Source organism: Microcebus murinus, chromosome 10 (genome assembly GCF_040939455.1).
Source record: "Microcebus murinus isolate Inina chromosome 10, M.murinus_Inina_mat1.0, whole genome shotgun sequence".
Taxonomy (NCBI): domain Eukaryota; kingdom Metazoa; phylum Chordata; class Mammalia; order Primates; family Cheirogaleidae; genus Microcebus; species Microcebus murinus.
The window spans coordinates 44,774,871-44,796,950 of record NC_134113.1 but is presented as its reverse complement, the minus strand read 5'-3'; the positions used below and the strand labels follow the sequence as shown (position 1 = coordinate 44,796,950).

The 22,080-nt window shown below is 39.9% G+C and overlaps 1 protein-coding gene and 1 non-coding gene across 3 annotated transcripts in view; one reads left to right on the top strand and one right to left on the bottom strand.

Moving 5' to 3' along the window:
* PTPRB (protein tyrosine phosphatase receptor type B) overlaps positions 1 to 22,080 on the bottom strand; it is a 109,832-nt gene that overhangs the window by 63,477 nt on the left and 24,275 nt on the right. Inside the window, exons 1-3 of one of the 2 annotated variants that reach the window (XM_012788748.3) lie at positions 17,052 to 17,623; positions 16,368 to 16,641; positions 780 to 1,058 (exon numbers count right to left, since the gene is read on the bottom strand). In XM_012788748.3, coding sequence (XP_012644202.2) covers positions 780 to 1,058; positions 16,368 to 16,641; positions 17,052 to 17,105 — 607 coding nt within the window. In that variant the 5' untranslated portion in view covers positions 17,106 to 17,623. Of the gene's footprint in view, positions 1 to 779; positions 1,059 to 16,367; positions 16,642 to 17,051; positions 17,624 to 22,080 lie in introns of those variants that run through there. The other variant, XM_012788747.2, reaches the window with a different exon arrangement.
* Positions 11,668 to 11,803, top strand: LOC142873595 (small nucleolar RNA SNORA70). The gene has a single exon (XR_012921592.1). It is a non-coding gene; the product is annotated as a small nucleolar RNA SNORA70 (small nucleolar RNA).

Sequence of the window (22,080 nt, the reverse complement as noted above, 5' to 3'; positions counted from 1 at the left end):
GTGTAATAGCAATAATGAATAACAGGACTCTGAAAATTTCACTGGAACCTTGATTAATGCTCTGTTCAAAGTCCACGGGCTAAAGCTACATCACCATTGATTTGGTTATCTCCCCCACTTAATAGGTATTAAGGTAGTTTTTGCTCACGAAGTATAACATGGCACAGCAATAAATGGAAGGGAGAAAAGAAAGAACTACAGAAGATGAAAAATGGACAGATTAAAAAAAGAGAGAAGATGAGGTGTGCGAATGTTATAAAAGACGTGTACTTATTGAAGGAAGTAATGATATACTGTGGATATCATGATATGTGGGCGCAGAAGATGACTTATTTTTCACCACATCAAGGAAGCAAAGACCTGTTTCAAACATAGCGATATTTAGAAAACATCATGGCTTGATGTTATGAGAAGGATGCATGAAGAAAGAAAACGTTTTGAAAATGAGTTTTATGGCACAAATTTAGAAAATGAGGCAGAAAATCCTGTTGCCTAGGATTTGAGTTTGAAGGGCCATTAGGGAGCATCTATTTCAAATTGGAGAAAACTTCAGTTCAGAGAAGTCCCATGCATGATTTGTTCAAAAATCACTGAGCAAGTTAGCAGCACGGTCACACATCTTATTTTTGGTTCAGTTTTTCCTACTATATCACATGAATTCCTTTTAAAAATTAATTAATTGGTCTGGGGGACATTCTCACTCCTATTCTGGAATAAAATATAACTTAAAAAGTACCACAGACTATTAAAAAAATCAAGTATTTATAAACAGGTCTTACCTGTTGATCCATTGGTATAAACCGAAGAGGAACGTTTATTTCCAGAAACAGCTGTGATGGCAATATTGTATTCATTACCAGCAGTGAGATTTAAAAAAGTGTATTCATTCCATGAAGTGCTTTCTTGAATTTGGACCTCTTGTATCTTTTGGTTATTATCATCAAATAATTGCACCTCATACCAGGTGACTTTTCCGGGGGAAGGAGTCCACCAAACATGCAAGCTGGTTGAAGTAGTCTTCTCTTTGTTGACTTCAAACCTAGCAGGAGGTAAAGGATCTGCAAGGCAAATACCAAGAAAAAGAACATGGCTTGAAGACTTTTGTAAATAACTTATAAGTAAGCTTATTTTGGCACAATTCAGATTCATTTTTCTTAAAAACTTGAAGAATCTGCTACCTGTGAAATGAATTGGCTTTTTGCTTCACTTCCAAAACTATCATTTCACTTTCAAAAGAAAAAAACCCCACTTAGCTACTAGCCATATGAATTCCTTTTTCTAATATATATATATATATTTTTTTTTGGTTAAGGCTGCTTTGACCTTGAAAGTCCATGCAAGGTCATATTTTATTTGGCTTGCAAGTTTAGCACACTTTTCAAACATTGACAAACATCCAGGCTATGCCTGGATAAATACTGAAAATCTCAATAGAAAATGTAAATATTTAAATACAAAGAATTTGAAATTTGTACTGAACTTTTCCCAAGGTTGTGGATTGTTGGTGTCAAGTATACATAACTTTGGGTGGTGTTTGGATATTAAACACCCATGAAAGATACAGATCAAAAGCCTAAAGTAGGTTTGCACACCAAAATGGATTCTCCCAATAGCTGAGATTTCCTACCTGCCTAAATTTTTAAAATCTCAGTTTTGGGGCACTTTGGAGCTGCCAGTGCCCCCAGAATAGGTGGGAATGGGAAAGTCTTGCACCCAGCTCTTAACTTGATTTCAACTCCCGAAGCTATGGGTCAGTTTGAGGAGACCTGCTTTGCCTGTGATGAATTTCCAACATTGAACTTGAAATAGGATAAAGAGCACATCTTTGGGTTAGGAACTAGGTCAATGGTATTTAAGGAGCAGCCATTCTTTTTACAGTGGGAAGCAGAATCTGAGAAATAAGGCTGTTTGCTGAGAGTGGAGGTATAGAGGGACATCTCCATATGAGAAATTTTCAGGCATCCTACATGGTTCTTGGTCTAGAAAGTAGAATCAAGATATTGGAGACCAATTTTTAAGGATCAGGTTAGATGTTTTAGTGGCATGGCTACAATTCTTATCTACCTCCTGATAGACTATATTTTACTCAAAAGATAACATCAAGAATTCTAGACCTTATTAGAACACTATATACTTAAAAAAGATGTTCACTTGTGATTAACATATTAATATATACAAAAAGAAATAAGGTAACTTTACTCTATATTTAAAAGGCATGTATGGACAGACAACCCATAAGAGACCATAGGCTTAATACAGCCTATGAAATCTAATGTCTCTGTGTTTTATGTTTTATGCTATGATTTATATGAGTACATCATACTATAAAAATTAAATATGCCACATATGATTTTATGATATCGATAATTAATAATAATATCAATATTAGCTGACAAGTAAGCTGAGGCAGCAGTAACTAACTAATATAATTCACAAAGAGCCCAAAGCACAGGTGAGACTGGAATACAAGTTGCATGGTTCATACCATAACACAGCCCTTTGGTTCACTTCAGGAGTGTAGGTTCTAGAGTCTGATGGCCTGGGTTTGAACCAGGCTTTCTTACTTTGTAGCAGTGCACTTTGAGCAGTGCCTCAGTTTCCTCATGTATGCAGTGCTGATAATAGTATTATCTTTTTAGTAGAATTGTTAGGAAGAATAAATTGACTATTATATAAAAAGCACTTAGAACAGTATCTGGCATGAACTAAGTGCTCAATGTCAGCTATTATCATCATTATTATTATTCCTATAATTAGGAGAAGATATTGCCACAGAACTAGTGAAATGTAATAGTAGAAAATGTGGGCTTTGGAGTCAGACTGAAATTCAAATCTCGGCTCCATCACTTTATCAGTCATGAGACTTTGGGCAAGTTACTTAACCTATCTAAGCTTCTGTTTTCTCATGTGTCTGGGGAGTACAAATAATAATAATACCTACATTCCAAGGCGGTTTTCAGAAGTAACAAGACATGGAGTAGTAGACCATGGGATTCTAATAGCCAACAAAACTCAAGAGCAACACTGTCACACCCAACTGAGATGACGTGCTTTTGCTGAAGTGGCATTTTAAGGACAAGGATGAGAGGGACAGCTGCTTCCAGTGATAGTTTAAAAGGGATCAATACTGTCATCTGCATCTACTACCAAGCCAGATAAAAATGAAAGAAACTGATGTTATGATCGCTATAATCTAAACATATATAATCTGCAAAATATGAGCTATACAAAATGAATTTTAAGGTTGCGTGCTTAGAGGGTGAAGTTCAGAAATGTAGACTTTATCTAATCTCTCTGAGCCAGAAAACAAAACAGTCAATCCTTTGTACATCCGCTAGAACAAAGGAACAATGAGACTGGGAAGTGCCTGGGCTGCGAGAACCTGCACTGGAAACAAACACTTAAAACCCCATTTAGACTGTGATAAAGCCTTATGCTGGCAGCTGTCCACTACTGCTATGCAAGCTGCAGAAATTAAATAGGTTTCAGATTTCTTTTTAATCTAAGCCCCATGAAAACTCTGCTGTAGTAAAAAAAAAAGTATTCAATATTTTATTAGATACACATTAGATACTTCTATCAGGTTGCTAATTTCATATAAATGTGTGTGTGTGTATACATATGAGAGAGATAGAATGAAATTTTTAACGCTATTTGAAAATTTAGTCATATACATGCCAGTAATCTTCTCATCATGTGATCATGTGTAATCTTCTGATCATGTGACAGATCAAATGTAACTAGAAAATCCTATTTATGTAACGTATGCTGATGGTTAGAGGTATCAATGCACATATTTGTGCATTTATAGTTCTCTGGTTTTTCTGCCACTCTCATATACATCGTAACCAGTGAAGTATTACAAAATATTAGAACTGTCAAAAACCATAAATCAATACTTTGATCTCAATCAATATATCACCATTTGTCATTAGCTATCAATTTAAGATATTTTTATACTTCTTGGTTCCAGACAGACCTGAAATATGGAATGCCAAATACAAAGTTCTGCAATATTCATCTCATGTCCTTGAGTGAATGTACCAGCACCAGAAAGTCCCAGAATTCCACAGTAAGTAGGCTTGATGTCAACCAAATTTTTCTATTCTCAAAGAAGAAGACAAATTTTGCAAAACTCCTGAACCAAAATGAATTATTTTTTCCTTTTCATAAAAAATGTGACTTAGGACACTGGGTGTGGTGGCAGATACCTATGGTCCTAGCTACTTGGGAGGCTGAAGCAGGAAGATCACTTGAGCCCAGAAGGAGTTCAGAGCTCTAGTGTGCTATGATCCTGCCTATGAATAGCTACTGTACTACAGCCTGGGCAACATAGCAAGACCCCATCTCTTAAAAAAAAGTGACTTAGAAACAAGGAGAAAATTAATCTTATAATGCAAGTAATATTTGCTTAATTTTTTTGCATGGTCATTAAAATATTAGTATTTATTGATATAGGAATTTCTAGACTGTTTAAAATTTGAAATGCTTGTATTTATTTTAGAAATAAATTCAACCTTTTAACAAAAGTACAGCCAATCTATGGGTTGGTGCCAAATGCTTTTCCTGAAGACATAATAGCATCACATTATATCTGTGTGGGATCTGATCCTTTACAATGTGCTTTCTCAGTTGGAATAGGGACTCAGAGACATTAAATGACTTGCTCACGTTGTATAGGTAACAGGTAGTACAGCTGAGCTTCTAATACTTGACTCCAAATTGTGTGTTCTTTTTAATCACACCTCAGCTGTCCTAGTGTAGGGAATGATGTCTAAATTGTATATTCAGTGTCGCGCCCGCCTCGCCAGCAAGGAAGACGCGGCAACAGGAGTTCTTCTGACCGTGCTTTAATGGGGTTCCCTTTAGGCTTACATGATGCGGAAGACGCCGAGGCGTTCTCGGCGGCTGCTTATAAAGGCAGTAAGTACACTGGGCATTGTCTGATTGGATAAGGCACTTGGAAGGGAGGAGACAAACTCTGCACATGCGCTGAGCAATTGTTTGTCAGACTAACAACAGGGTTTGACCAGGAAGCGGGCGCCATCTTGGAATGGCGTTGCCACCGCGCCCCACATCTCCCCCTATTTTATTAATTAAATGAGAACTGAGCAACCGTTTAGCAAGAATGCAGAGCCTCACTTACCCAACAACCACCTTACCTCGTGCAATGAGCAAAACTCCGAGATGTGCAAAGGCTGGTTGTGGGACTGAGGACATGCCTTCTCTGGTGCAAAGGCCATGTCTGCCAAATGCCTGGGGGTAGGAGCGGGTGCAACCCAAACCTAGGCTAACCCTTAAGCGTGGTCAACCACACCTGTGTAGACTGTCCCAGTTCAAGCGCAGCAAATGCCTGTGCCAATACCATATGGTCCCTCCGTCTCTGGGCCTGCAGCCTACAGATGCACCACAGTCCGCCAACAGCCGCAACGATCAGCAAAATGGCCACGGCTGCAAGACCGGACCATTCCTTCAGATGATGGGTGGCTTGTTGAATCCATGCTGTCAGTCCTGTGGCAAGGCTCAGATCCACACGAGTGGAGTTCACGTGCACGATGGCCAGTCTCAGGTCTCTGAGTGAGGAATCAAACTGTGCAGACCAGTTGCCTGTTAGCGGCAAAGGTAAAGTTCTCATAGAGCACAGAAGTGACACAGAGGCCGGTCATTCTCCACTCACAACCCAGCTGCGCAAGCTGCCAAAGAGTGTCCACCTGGTCCTATCCACTCGCTGATTCAGATTCAGAGTGGCTTGAGTGTCGAGGGCTGCGGCTACTCCAGCAGATTGTTGAGAGCCTGAGCAGTATGAATCGCAGCTGTGATCCCAAAATCTCTGTGAGATCTAAACAGAGTCATAGAGCTAGGCTGAGGCCACACCACTTTAGTCCAGGCAACAGAGCAAGTAGGCCAGCTTCCTCTCTGGACGGCGTCCCTTGCGGGGCTGCGTCTCCGTCACCCCGTGTCCCGCACACGCTGCGCGGAGAAAAGGCGGGCGCCTCTGCCCGAGGAGCATGCAGCCGCGCGGGCCTCTCTCTGCTTCTCGCATGCTTCCGGCGAAACTCCTCTGTCTTCTGTCCTGTCCTTTCCTTTGTCATTTTTATTTTTGGTACCTTTACATTTCTACCTTTCCCTTTTCTTCTACCTCTCCCTTTTCTTCTACCTCTCCCTTTTCTTCTACCTCTCCCTTTTCTTCTACCTCTCCCTTTTCTCCTTTCTTCTTTCTCTCCCTTTTCTCCTTTCTTCTTTCTCTCCCTTTTCTCCTTTCTTCTTTCTCTCCCTTTTTCTCCTTCTTTCTCTCCCTTTTTCTCCTTCTTTCTCTCCCTTTTTCTCCTTCTTTCTTTCTCTCCCTTTTTCTCCTTTCTCTTCCTTTGCAGGTCGGGCTGCGCTTTCCCTCCCTGCATTTTCCTTTTTTGAGCTCTATATTCCTTTTTTCCACCTTTTACCGCGGTACCTCCCTTACTGCTTCTCTCTGAGCTTGCTTCTTGCAAGTCACTCAGTGCACTTTGGCTAGCTGCTACGCGCGGGCCTGAAGTCTCATCATACAGGCATTTCATGATAATAGGCCACAAAAAGTGCCGCAGCAGAATATTACCCATTTTTTGGAAGCAGGGGAGTTTTGGCCGTCCCACACGTCAGTTCTGAACTCTACCTCTTCCGAGGTCGTCTTCCGCTGGTGCCTCAAAGTTGTTTCAGTTCCCGGGTTTCGGCACCACTTGTCGCGCCCGCCTCGCCAGCAAGGAAGACGCGGCAACAGGAGTTCTTCTGACCGTGCTTTAATGGGGTTCCCTTTAGGCTTACATGATGCGGAAGACGCCGAGGCGTTCTCGGCGGCTGCTTATAAAGGCAGTAAGTACACTGGGCATTGTCTGATTGGATAAGGCACTTGGAAGGGAGGAGACAAACTCTGCACATGCGCTGAGCAATTGTTTGTCAGACTAACAACAGGGTTTGACCAGGAAGCGGGCGCCATCTTGGAATGGCGTTGCCACCGCGCCCCACAATTCAGGGGAATAACAAAAAGCAAAATAGATGTCCATGGAAAATGATAGGCAGCTTTGTAGAACTTTTCAGTTGGTGGTTTGGATATTGTAGCATAGACAAAATGAAAAACAACAGTAATGACAGCTAAATCTAATTCTGCAGCCATGAAAGTTCCTTTTTTCAAAATAATGATTTTCTTGCTTATTCCTTTTCTCCCTGATTGTATTGCCTTTACTTGGAGTCCCATCATTTTATGCAGGTTTACTTCAAGAGTTTTCTAAGTGTCTTTTTTACTTTCTGTCTCCCTCCACTACTGCCAAATAACCTCTGTGTACATCTCTACCTTCTGCCGTCCTCATCCCCCTTGAAGCATCCAGAACTTTCCATGAGTTTCCATTTCAGAATAAAGCCTAAGTTTCTTCCTAGGCACTCAAGGTTTTCTCAAACTGGACAGTATCATCTTTTTCCAACCTTGTCTTTCACCAATTATTACAGAGCCAATTTCTGTTTCTTTACAGACATTGGGATACCATTCTAGCTAAAAGTAGAGTGCTTAGGGGGCTTGAGGGGAAACTGCATTTATGTAACATTTTCATTGTAGTGGAATAAAAATCCACTATTCACATAAAATAATTAGAGATTTTCTCATAGAAGTTAGGGTGGGGGTGGGGAAAAAAACCCAACCATCCTTTGGTACAGGTTTTTGAAAATGAGAAAACAAAATGGAAAAGAAATTGCTCACAACCTCCAGTTAATTAAATACATTTCTAGAGAGGTAATTTCTTTCACTTTGTTATTGTTGCTCTTTTGATTATAGTTAGCTTTCTGGCTTATGTTAAAGATGATGCACTATACTATGCTAATACATCGGGTTGCTGTGCATTAGATTTAACATCTTTAAATGCTAGATATAAAGTTCAGCCACTAGGAAACTTAAAATTTTAACAATCTCAAAAGGGAAACTGAAGCAGTTTTGACAATCATTTGCATCATTGTTAACAACAGTGCAGGCTGCCGTGTTATTCTGCAGTTTATCGTGTTTAGCACTAGCTATATAAATAGGCAGAGGCCAGCACTCTGAGAATCTACTCTACTCGGGGAGTTAAGACATATGTGAAAAGCGTAAACAGAAAGATGAATTATAGGGAGGCTGACTTTTGATGTAAGAATTAAACTTGGGTTCAATTCCCAACACTGTCACTTACCACAGGGGTAGCTTTAGGCATGTTGGTTAACCTCCTTGAGCCTCAGTTTCCTCATCTGTAAAATGGGACTATCAATACCTACTTTACAGAATTGTAAGTGTTAAGAGATAATGTAGGCCGGGTGCGGTGGCTCATGCCTGTAATCCTAGCACTCTGGGAGGCCGAGGCGGGTGAATTGCTTGAGGTCAGGAGTTAGAAACCAGCCTGACCAAGAGCAAGACCCTGTCTCTACTATAAATAGAAAGAAATTAATTGGCCAACTAATATATATATAGAAAAAATTAGCTGGGAATGGTGGCGCATGCCTGTAGTCCCAGCTACTCGGGAGGCTGAAGCAGAAGGATCGCTTGAGCCCAGGAGTTTGAGGTTGCTGTGAGCTAGGCTGATGCCACAGCACTTACTCTAGCCTGGGCAACAAAGCGAGACTCTGTCTCAAAAAAAAAAAAAGAGAGTTAATGTAGATAGAGTGTTAAGTGCAGCCCCTAGCACATGGTGCGTGCTCGGTAAAAGGTAGTTTGTATGAGTATGACAGCTTCTCTTGCTTTTGATAGTAATATAGGCCAATATCAATGCTGAATATGCAAAATTGAGAATGATGTCCAAGGGCTGAGGTCTCAGAGGTGAACTTCATGGAGAAGGTGAATGTGAACAAATTTGGAAAGTCAAGTGGGACTTAAAAATCAGAGAGATGAAAGGGCATTGCAGAATGAGAGAGCAGTTTAAACTAAAGCACTGAGAAGCTCACTTCTAGTGAGTATTAGAGAACTCAGACAACTTATCGAGACTGCTACACCCTCATTGTCCTGATACCCTTCAGCAGGCCCACCCCAATTCTTTCATGTCGACAGCTGAGGCTTTTCCCAATATTATCTAAAGTGCTACGTAAATGCAACATAAAGAGAAGTCCCCTGGTCCCTCTTCTAATCAGAGTGCTGCACAAAAGCCCTCTTATGTGGAAACTCATGAGCTATCACTTGACATATACTTCCAGACCTGGACATCTAGATATTAAGGAATTATTGTTAATGTTAGGGGTGATACTTACACTGTGGTTATGTTAAAAAATACTTATCTTTCAGAAATGCAGACTGAAATATTTATAAATGAAATGAGATGATAGCGACTTAGACTGTATCAAAATGATGTGCAGTGGGGGAATGAGTAGGGTTATAGACAAAATAAGATTATCTATAAATTAGTAATTATTGAAGGTAGGTGATGAGTACATTATACCATCCTTTTTACTTTTTTATGTATCCAAGTTTTTCCACATAAAAGGAAGAAAAAACAAAATTAAAATCAAAAATCCCAGGAAATCTATATGTATGCCTACCATGTTCAGTTTAGTTGCATATTATATGTTTGGGGGATATATGCATCTTAATTTATGTACATTCATATATATAGAATGGGCTTGATCTCTCCTACAAGGTCAGAAAGTTATAAGTATTATCCTTTATTCCCCAAGGGGATTCCAGCAAATTGGTGTCTAGGAATGGAAGGTAAAACAGCTTTTCTTTGTTCTCCTCTCATTCTGTCTGGACAAATTAGATTTTATTTTTTTCTAGCTGATGTGTAGAATGCCATGCCCACCAACAGAAGCCAGACTAATAGAAGAGTATTCCTAAGCACATGCAGGATGATCAGTCTTAGAGAACTGGGCTGCTTCACTCCATGTAGGCAGCTCAGCTTGACCTTACAATGCCTGAAATAAATTGACTGCAAAGGGCTGATTGCTAAATACTGAAATCACCACCAAAAGTTCAACACAATTGAACAGCAATAGTGGCTCCCAATTTTTTCACACAAAACCACATTTAATCCTTACCCCACCCTTGCGTAGGCTAACCATATATAGATTTAAAATATTTTGTAATATACTTTGTCCTTTTTAAAAGTTGACTTGAAAAGCATTAACAACGTATCATTTGGTAATTTGAAGGAGCTAATCCCAATTTAAGAATAATATCCTTTTTGCAGAGTAGTGGAAAGAATATTGGAGCCGGAACTAGTAAAGCAGGGTTCAAGTTCTGGCTCTATCATATATTAGCTGTGTGAATTGCGAAAATTGCCAGTTAGTTCTTATGAAGATCAGTCTCATCTCCAACCTGAAAGTAGTAACAGTAAATTTACTACACATTTAGTATATGATAAAATCTGTTCCAGGATTTTATGGATGAACCAATTAAAACCTCATGACAACCCTATGAGGTGGGCATTATTATTATTATTATCATCCTCACTTTATAGATTAGGAAACAGTGCTGGAAGGGTTAAGTAACTTGCCCAAAGCAATATGGCTAGGCCGGCATGGTGGCTCACGCCTGTAATCCTAGCACTCTCGGAGGATGAGGCAGGCGGATCGCTCAGGGTCAGGAGTTCGAAACCAGCTCTGAGCAACAGGGAGACCCCGTCTCTACTATAAAAAAAAAAAAAAAAGAAAGAAATTAATTGGCCAACTAAAAAAAATATATAGAAAAAATTAGCCAGGCATGGTAGCACATGCCTGTAGTCCCAGCTACCTTGTGAGGCTGAGGCAGAAGGATTGCTTGAGCCCAGGAGTTTGAGGTTGCTGACGCCATGGCACTCTAGCCTGGGCAACAGAGCGAGACTCTGTCTCAAAAAAAAAAAAAAAGTGATATGGCTAGTATGTGATACAGGCAATGTGCCTTCAGAACTCAACTCTTGGTCACTATGCAACCTGCTCCTTCACAATCCTTCTCCCAGGGTTACCCTGAGGATAATTAACAATAATTAAACAATATATAGTTAGTACAATATGTATATTATACTCTTCCTTACTAAATACAGTAGGTGAAAGTGTTTTATATGCTATAAAAGCACTAAACAAATATTAGAGTATTTTTCTTTTCCAGAGAAAGACAATAAATATCCCTGGGCATTACAGATTTAACCAAGCCTAAAAAGGAATGGTACCAAAATCTTCAAGCCAATGAATAATAGAAAAAGTATGTGAATAGCTCTTGAACTTCAGTATGCACGGATTCACTCTGGTATTTAAAATGCAGATTCCCCCAGCTCTATTCCTTCTATTTAATAAATTCTAACTTCACTCCATGTGGGGTAGAAATGAAGAATATGTTTTTAGAACAAGCTTTGCAAGAGGTTTTGATGCAAATAATATACAGATATTATTAAGAAATAAGGGTTGGCATGGTGGCTCAAGTCTGTAATTCTAGCACGTTGAAGCTGAGGCAGGAGGATCATTTGAGGCCAGGAGTTTGAGACCAGCCTGGGCAACATAGTGAGACCCCCATCTCTATAAAAAATAAGCAAAATTAGCCAGGCATGGTGATGCAAGCCTGTATTTCTACATGGGAGGCTGGCGTGGGAGGGTCACTTGAAGCCAGGAGTTCAAGGCTGCAGTGAGCTATAATTGCACCACTGCACTCCAGCTAGGGCAACAGAGTGAGACCCTGCCTCAAAAAAAAAAAAAAAAAAATCAATTAAAAAAAAAAAGATCCTGCTGTCAATGAAGCTGACCATGCTCCTCTCCTCATGGCAGCCCAGTGTGCAATGACTACAAACAGCAGCCTCCTTGGGCAGTATACACAGCCTGTTGCTTGTACGGGTTGCTCTGAGTGACCTTGCAGACAGCCCTTTCTGATGTATGTTCGTGTGTCAGATCTTGTGCTGTCCCCAATCTAAGCTCCAGACAAATATGCAAGGTGTCTTTGGAAAGCCCCAGGGCATGGTGGCCAGGGTTCACATTGGCCAAGTCATCACATCTATCTGCACCAAGCTGCAAAACAAGGAGTATGTGATTGAGGCCCTATGCAGGGCCAAGTTCAAGTTCCCTGGCCGCCAGAAAATCCACATTTCAAAGAGGTGGGGCTTTACCAAGTTTAAGGAGGACGAATTTGAAGACATGGTGGCTGAGAAGTGGCTTATCCCAGATGGATGTGGGGTCAAATGTATTCTAATCATGGCCCTCTGGACGAGCAGTAAGCTCTGCACTGATGAGGGCTTCCACTGTGCTACCCCCTCCTCATCCATGCCCACCAATAAATCCTACCTCCTGTCCAAAAAATGGCTTATGTTTAAAGTTATGTAGGTGTTATGGGCTGAATTATGTCCTCATCAAATTCCTATTTTGAAGCCCTAAACCCCAGTATCTCAGAATGTGATCATATTTAGAGACAGGACCTTTCAAGAGATGATTAAGTTAAAAAGGGTCTTTAGAGTGGGCCCTAAGACAATATGACTGGTGTCCTTTTAAGAAGAGGAGATTAGTACACAGATAAGCCAAAGAGAAGGATGACCACATGAGGACACAGCCAGAAGGTGGCCATCTGCAAGCCAAAGAGAGAGGCCTCAGAAGAAACCAAATCTGCAGACACCTTGACCTTGGAATTCTAGTCCCCAGGATTGTGAGAAAATAAATTTCTGTTGTTTAATCCACCCAGTTTGTGGTATTTTGTTATGGCAGCTCTAGAAAACTAATACAATAAACAAGATTTTGAAGTGGAAATAATAGCTGATATGGTGATTTGATAATTAAAGTTCCTAAAATATTTTTTATTAAAGAAAAAGGAATTAGATCTATTAAAATAACTGAAATCATTTGAGGTTTTTTTGTTTTTGTTTTTTTTTGGTGCCTTTTTTCCCCATAGGCTGATGAATAGGTAGCTGAAACTGACTAGCAAGAGGGCAAGAGGGCAAGTGCCACTAAAATATCTTTCTACAGATAAAGCTCTCTATCTCTACAATATACCCCATCCCTGGGCTCTGTAGCTTACCCATAATCCAATGAGAACAGATAATATTTTTAGAAGATATACATTCTCTCACTAAAATATTAATTTCATTCATTCACATCTACCTTTCTGAACCTATACCTATTTATTCTATCTATTCATATATTCATCCATCTATAGATCCATTTATTCATCTGTCTATCCATCTGTCCATTCATTTAATCAATATTTATGGAATACCTACCACGTGCTAGATGTCATTTTAAGTATTAAAATCCTACTTCTTATTGTTGGACACATAATGCCCCCCAAAAGTTCTAAATGAAAACTCTAAAGTAGAAGTCACCAATTCAAATGTCTTTAGAATGCATTCAGATAAGGAAATAAATAAAGTGCTATTCCACTGAACCAGTATCTAAAAGGAGAAGCTACAACTCAGCTCTAGAGAGCTCTAGGTAGACAGTTTTCCCAAATACTCCAATATTTTAAGAGAATTCATAAATTTGTGTTTTTATGTGAATTTTCCATTTTTTGTGCTGGTGAAATAATCTAGAATTTTTTCAAATACTATGTGTGTCAAATAAAAGATAGCTATTATTTAGACACTTAGATATCCCCAGGGGCTACTGGTTTGTGACTCCTGCTCTAGACTATGAGGACACAGCCTTTCAAATGTGTCAAGTTACTCAATATCTGGTATGTTCACTGTCTGATTTCTGGTGAATTCACAGCTAAATAATGTGGCTTTCAAAGGATATTCTTGTTGCATTGCCCATTTAATGACCAAATAAACCTGAGAAATGCCAAATACCTTCTCCTCTATGGTTATAAAACATGTTGTACAAGAGGCTGAGTAAAGTCTTTATCCAGGAAAGCTGTGACAAAATTCTGTCACCATCTTCATTGTAACCTTTGCTCACTACTGCACAAGACTATAAAGGGTACAGACTACTTTTTGTTTGTCATCTTTATAAGAATATCAATTACTACCTGGTATAGTTTCCTGCAGTATGTTGCTTGATAAAAGTTTGCTGAACCAAATTAGAATCCATGGTTTTTTCAATTCTGATTTTAAATCTGGAGTAGAAAACTATTGCTGAAATATTGCCCACTTAATTAAATTTTTTTATCCTTAAGGTCAGATATGTGATGCTGAAATAACAATTTTAGAAAATTTATCAGGAAAAATGATGAGACAAATCACATTGGAATGCCACAGAGATATCTAAGCTACTACTGTATCTCTAGCCAAATCTCACATCCTGCTCTCATTCTATTTTGATCTAGACTGATAAGACAAGCAAGATGGAATAAGGAAAGCACACACATTTTCAGTGACTTTTTTTGTTTGAAGTTTTGTCTCAGACAATATTATATTAGTAGGCATTGCTTTAAAATAATAACAATAACTTTTGATTTACGGAGCTCATCTCTGTAGTTTAGCAATCAATATAAAGGAAGGCTAGTACTTTCTCATATGTACATGAACAATTTACATATGTCCTTAAAATACAGAAAGCACTACAGACAAATAAATAAATAACAACCAAGTAAAAAATTCCTCCCTGAAACAATTTTTAAAGTACCTTAACTAAAAACAATTTTTATTTAAATAGCCATCATACAAATAAGTGTGGAAAATTTATCATTATGCTTGCACCCCCTGCAATTTTCATTCTTCACATTTATCATGAAACTCATAAAATCTGTGGCGAAAAGTATCTGTAAAAAGTACCTCCTTAAGAAAAATGATGAGAACCCTGAATACTAGCACATTGTGGATGCTAATGAGGTCTTATTTTACATAACATGGTAAATATAATGTAAATATTTCTTATCTTTCATAAATGCTTCTGGACTGAAACAACTATCTGTGTAATTTAATTCAAAGCCTATCCTAACTAGTAACATCTACAATGAGTCCTTTTCCATTATAATTTTTCCAAAAAGTAAATCCTCTGAGTTAAACGACTTTATTCTGGCTTCTTAAATATCTTTATCTTTTCCCAACAAGCTTCTGAAAGCTCAACCTATTTTAACATATTTCTCTGCCCCATTGAACACACATACTGGTTGACCAGATGCCTTTTCAAATGTAATTAACACATCTGGAAGTTCTATGTTATAAATTTCTAAGTATTATCAATATGAGTGTTCACAGAACTGTCCTCAAATACCAAGAAACCAACATTATGACTAACAACGCAGCTGCTTAAACTTCCGTAAAATGTTTTAATTTTGTGGTTAATTTCAGTCTCTCTTTAATACCATATTTAAAAAAAAGATTCTTAACAAGTGGTTTCTCTTTCCAATTTGAGTTTCTGCAAATCTCAGATATTACCTAAACGTTTCATCTGAAGTAAGTCAAATGATGTAATTGGGCATTCTGATTTTTTTTTCTTTGAAAAAATAAGAGAATTAATATTTGGTTGACTTGTTACATGAGCCAAATTAAATCCCCTGATCCTGCTGTAACTGCCCTTCAAACTTCAAACCTTCAAAGAGTTCTCATGGCTCTTTAGAGAACTATAGCAAAAGAAATAATCTCTGTTCAGGTTGACATGTGAAAGAATAGTAAGGACAACACATTTCTAAATTTGACTTTTAGAATTTTTGACTTAAATTTGAATTTCTGGATGAAAGAAAGGCTACACTATTGCAACAAAAAGAGATAACGTTAAGGATGATGAAATCATAAAACATCAAAGTCATTAGAGAATTTAGAGCACATCTGAGGATGGCTCTGAGGATTAAATGACAGCCCCTACCTAAGTGGTTGGCTCTTGGTAAGAACTTGGACCTGAATGACCTAGTCTAATACTCATTTTACAGGTAAAAACAACTCAGGTGAGAAACTCTTACTAGTCACACATGAAAGGATTCACCAAAAGTATAAGGAAAATAATTGACTTGAGGTAGAAAGTAATCAAAAGATGTTCTCTGATATTATGCTGTTTCAATTACTCGAGGTACAAAATAATTTTTGTATCTCACTTCAAGGGACTTTTCTAATTTTCCCCTATAAATAGCTCTATTCTATTCCTGGAGATTTTATGTCTTGGTTCTAAAAATAAAACTAAGTTGAGAAAGGGCATATTCCTAATCATTGTACTTCCATTATTTATTCTAAAAACATTTACTTAAAATTATTCCAGGGCTTGACAATCTAATGCAATGGAAGCTCAAACACATCACTTTAATAGATTTCCTCTACAGCCCAAAGTTTCTCTTTTCTGTATCTCCCAACCCCCCTCCAGCGGCTAGTCAGCTGTTTTCAGAACTAAGGGTATCTCTGAAAGTCAACCAAGCTGCTTTTCACCAGATCTGAGACCAGAAATCTTTGTCAATATTTATCTTCACAGCTTTATCTTTTTGTATTCCTGGAACTCAAATGAAACACCAGCTTGAAAAGGCAGAGCCCAGCCAGGAGTGGCTTGGCCATCCAACTGCACCTGCCACCCTTTACCTGTTTGCAAGACCACAGTTCTCTCTTCTCCATCCAGAGAAACAATCCTGAAGTTATAGATAGTTCCCGCTTGTAAATCTTTAGGGTTACATCCATAGGTAGTGTTGTCTATCCGAATGGGGTGGCACCATGCGGCCTCTGAGGTGTCGCTACTATTGATGAGGCTAAAGTTACAGGATGACCCCCAGACTTTCCACTGGATAGAAATGGAACGGCTGGAGACCCTGGACTCCGTCACGGTGAAGTTACATTTCACTGGCTCAGCCAGTCCTGTCTGGAAAAGAATCAGAGACAACAGTTTAAGGCTGCAGTCTGGACTGCCCAGGTACATGTCCACTGCAAGCTCCCCAAGCCGCCTGTCCTCACCCCTGGCCCCCAGCCTCAGCCAGTCCCTTTGCCCTTTAGCCTGAGAAAAAGCCCACAGGGGAACCAGACGGTAACTTTCTACCTAGCAGCTCTCTTGGAAGCAGCTGGAAAGAGAAGGGGGCTTTTTGCCTTTGACAGTAGGATGAGCTGTCAGTCTGGGTGGGAGCTCAAAAGAGGATCATTCTTCCCAAGGGACAGGAAGAAATTCTGCCAACTCCCTCTTCAAAGTACAGCAGGGAGACCACAAAGTGGAGTGGGAATTTCGTTCTCAGTGAGGCAGGGGCGCCTTAGACCCCGACCCCTTCCCAGGTCACTCACCTGCAGCAGGCTCAGCGCGATCCACAAGGCCAAGTGGGCTCCATGGCTCAGCATTGCGCTCAGTGCTCAAGACCCTGACTAAAGAGGGGGCTGGACGCGGGGGACGCGGGGAGCGCGGGGTCACCTGTTGCGCGCGCTCAGCGCGCCCCGTGGGCGCAGTGCGCTTCCCTCGGGGCCGGCCGCGCGCCCGGGCCACCGCGGCCACCGCCGCCGCTGCCGCTGCTGCTGCTGCTGCTGCCGCCCCGGGCGGGCTGCGGACACGAGAGGCGGCGGGGACAGGCAGCGCGCCGCCCTTCCCACGCTGCCATTCTGACCCGCGCTGCCTCGCCCCGAGCCCCGTCCGCGGACTTCCGCAATCAAAAGGCAATTTCCTCGTCTCCCGGCAAAGGAACAATGCGCCGGCGAGGGAGGGAGCCCTGAGGAGCCAGCGCCTGAGGCTGCCAAGAGGGCCCGAGGCGGGCCAAGCTGCCCTCCTGCCCCGCGCCGCCACCTCCCCTCCGGGGTCCCGTCCGGGTCCGCGGGGCTCTGCCTCCTCCTCCTCTTCCTCCTGGGCTTTCACTTTTCCCCACTCTGTGGTCCTCAACCCAGTCGTTTTAGCCACAATTAGTGCTTGCTCCCTCTCACTTTCCAGGCGCCCACCCCCACCCCCTTCCTCCCTCCACACCCAGCGTCTCCCCCTCCCTATCTTCCTTCCTATCTTCCTCATCTGCTTTCTCCAGGGCCTCTTTTCCCAGGATTAAACTTGACCGCAGCACATTTCCCTAGGTCGCCTACATTCTTTCCTGGAGCCTTTTATTAGAGTGCTTTTGCCCTTCTCACCTCAAAGCATTCATTTGTTCCAATGCATGTCCCCTGGACACCAGCTAGAGAAAAAGACCCCAAAAGGAGCCGGACAATTGCCAACTTGACCTTCATTCTTTTCTCCCATTCACTTTCTCTTTCCTCTTGTATAGGTCTGTGTCCTCCCTAAATCTTATGCAGATAGCACTGACCAACAAGTATAATCACCCTCAGTTGTTCAACCCATAGCAAAGCAGTTTCATCACTGTTTCATCCTGTAGTTAAAGCCATTTCATCCATAATTATCCAACCAATAGAAGAAAGCTGTGTAAACTCTTGTTTGTGAAAAATACTATTCATGGCTCAGCTTCTCACAAATTTACAAAGAAATCGCTTTTACTCAGTTTTCAGCACTCAAACTGTATGACCTTTGGCAACTGCCTTAGTACCAGAATGATGATGTATCTGAAGATGGATTTAAAAAAACCTCCCAATAAGCGAACAGCAAAAATATTTAATTGTACACAGATGATAACAGCAAAATATCACACAACTCTTAAAATTTTTGATCACTTCTTTTTGGGGTGCCATCTCTAACAACTACCAAAAGATATGCGATTCCATATTCTAATTTTCAAATCAGTGGAAGAAGATCATATTCCCTTCTTTTTTAAATAGACAGGTTAAATAGACAGGTTAAATACAGGTTTTAAATAGACAGGGATTTTTTTAATCTCGTGTTTCTACTTTGAAGAAAAGTAGAAAAAAGGAAAAAAGAAAAAATTGTTTTAATTCTTTTAGAAAATATGTTTTAAAAATATCTGTTAATGAAAAAAAAAAGTTCCTTCTCCTTCAAAGAGTTTATGGACTTTTAATCTGCAGCTAGACCAGAGATCTCAAATCTCCGCAGCCAGATCAGAGATTTCAACTCCCTTTTCAAGTTAGCAAGCACTCAAAAAAGGTGAAACCTAAAACATCTGTGTATTTCTGGGAAAACCGAATCTTTCCTGTTTCTCTGTCCAGGTCATTCACTTGTCTTACTAAGGAGCTTTCACCCTGTATGTTGTGCCCAAGTTCAATGGCTCTGCACAGCCTGGCATACCTTTCAGTCTCTTCAGAAGATAGTCCCCCCTCCCCTCCATTAGATACTGCAAACCTTACTGCAGGCTCTGGCTGCCTTCAGCCTTTACCGGGGTGTTTTTTCAGACTTTTTCCTTTTCAATATTACCTTTTTCTTGTTTTGGTATATTAAGAAAACAAGTTTCTATTATAGTTTCATCCACTGTAAAACTGAAATAATACCTAACTTTACCTACATCACAGAGCTATTATGAATAAATAAGATCAAATATATTAAAGCAACTATTAATGTGCTGTACAAGAGCAGTTTGCCTAGTAATGTACTGTACCCAAATAACATTTTTTGCTGCCTTTTAAATTCCTCCACTTATTGACTTTTGTTGCTCATCCTTCACTTTGCCCTTTCTTTTGAGGTTAAAATGTTCTCACAGTTCAGCTTTGGAATCTTTCCACTTATATATACTATATAGCCTTCTGTTATTTGTGGAAATCTTCAATAAATCCTATCTCCTCCAAGCTTTCCTATTTCTTTTAAAACACTACATGGCACTGTTTTTAACAGTGATCTGCTAATAAAGCTCTTGAGAACAAGAATTAGGAAAAAAAGAAGTAATTTCTTTCAATGTAATTACTTTCTTTTTGATGTATCAAAGAGGGACATATACATTAAGAATCATGTATCCTTTATCTATTTTATTATCTTCAATCTATACGAAAGATCATAGCAATACTGAAAGAAAGGACAATAGTAGACATCCCTTTTCCAGAGGTATATAACTATTAGTTCTGTCTTGGAAAATCTTAAGGCTGACAACAAAGCTCTCAAATAATTAGTGGGTCCTAAGTAACCCATAAAAATTAGCATACTATGAAACAAAAGGGAAAGTTTAAACTCAAGCTTTTACTGGTTACATTTTTCTTTTTAAAAGCAAATATACTGATATGAGAAATCAGAGAGAACTGTAATAGATTCAAGGAAATATAGGACTGGGAGAAGCTGCCAGACATCTTCTTTTATATGAGGAGTTTGCTTGAAACTTCTGTACAAAGTATAAATAAATTGATTCATTTTGTTCTTTGTTCTTGTCTTTGTTTGGAATTCCTCAACTTCTTCTGAGTCTATTTATCCTGTATAATGGTACTGAATTTGCTTTAGAAGTTCTGCATTCCAGGAATTTGGGATCAACGACTCTGTACATTTCAGGGGACAACCTTTTCTTGTCACTAGGAAACTTTTCCCAGACTACATGGGAAGGGTGAGGCTGCTTTTGATTAGACATAAGTGAACAAACAGCTGTTTTTTAAAAAAATTGTCATAGTAATTAATGATTACGTTATAATTAACATAATCTCACATTATGAACATAGATGTTGAATGATACACCTGGCCATTGGGGTCCAGGAGCCACTGTTTGAGAACTGCTATTTTTAGATCAGGGTTTGAACTGGGAGCAGACGGGGAGAGGGGGTATTGGGTGGATGAGGGGAGGGCAGAGTGGATTGGCAAAGCTAATCCAAACTCCTCATGCATGACCTAACAGGTCGTGGTCCTCACCCAGGCCCTTCATTACCTGGCCTCTGCCCACCCCTTGCTGTTCTGCTTGCCTTCTACTCTCCAGTTGCCTGGGTCTGGTAATTCATTTATTCATTCATTCAGTAAATCTTGACTAAGCTCCTACTGTGTGCAGGGCTGTGGTTAAGGTTTTGGAGACACACCCATGGAACTGATTTCTCCTGCCCCAGGGCTTCTGTGCCTGCCATTTCCTCTTCTCAGATCACTCCTCCCCAGGCTCTCTGGTTGGCCATCTTCCTCTCATCCCAGGAGTTTCAGCCTAAACACTGTGGAGCCAGGCCCTTTCAATTTCACAAGGAAAAAGCATCCCTTTATTATTCTTCATCTCAGTAACCTGTTTGTTTAACTTGGAGTATTAATGATATTTGGTAATAATCATTATTTATATATTTGTGCACTCTCTACCTTTTCTCGTCATATGGGGAATTCTGTTAGGGCAGAGTCTTTGTCTTGCCCTTCGTGCACAGGGCTGGACATGTAATAGAATTTCAATATTTGTTCAATGAATGAATAAATGAAACCTTGTAGCTGCTCAGTAAATATTGTTATGTGAATAAATACTTTAAATAAGTCCTTTGAAACACAGTCCTCTGGATGCCTTAAATACCATCCTGGAAAAGGGTGGGGGATGGAGAAGGAGAGAAAAGAAGAGAAAAAGAGGGAAGGGTAAATGAATAAAAAAGAAAGAGAAGATTGTTTTTGAAGGGAAAGAGGAAAAGGTGGGAAAAGATAAGAGTGGGAGGGAAGAAGAAAGGAAGAATAGGAGAAAGAAGAGGGAGGCAGTATCCTTTAGGAAAGTGGTTCTCTCAAAGGGTAGCATTAATATCATCTGAGAACTTACTAGAAATGCAAATCCTATAACTCTTTTTCAGACCTAAGTAATCAGAATTGCTGAGGGTAGAGCCCCATAAGCTGTGTTATAACAAGCCCTCCTGTTCTAGTTGGTAAAGAAGAGCTACTTAAATTCCAAACAAAAGTCTCAGATTGTACCCTAAACCCTGTACTAGATATAGTTTTATATTCAAGAGAGTTAACGATATCTTGTTCTTTTTCTCTTAAATTTTACTGAGTTCTCTGGTTATAAGAAGCCACATAGATGATTTAGAAGGTCTTGGAACAACTTTAGAAGTAAATTGTGACCTTTGTAATATATAATATACATATTTTGAAATTTATAACTTCTCATTAAAAATAAAGTATGGACTGGGTGTGGTAGCTCACACTTGTAATCCTAGCACTTTGGGAGGCCAAAGCAGGAGTATGGCTTGAGGCCAGGAGTTTGAGAACAGCCTGGGCAACATAGTAAAACCTCATCTCTACAAAAAAAATTTTTTTTTAAATTAAAAACAAGCACCACATGTACTCACCATCAAATTGGTACTAACTGATCAACACTTAGGTGCACACATGGAAGTAACATTCATCCAGTGCCAGGCAGGTGGGAGGGGGGTGGAGGAGATGGGAAAATTCATAACTAATGGGTGCAGAGCACACTGTCTAGGGGATGGGCACTCTTGTAGCTCTGGCTTGGGCAATGCAAAGGCAATATATGTAACCAAAATGTTTGTACCCCCATAATATTCTGAAATTTTAAAA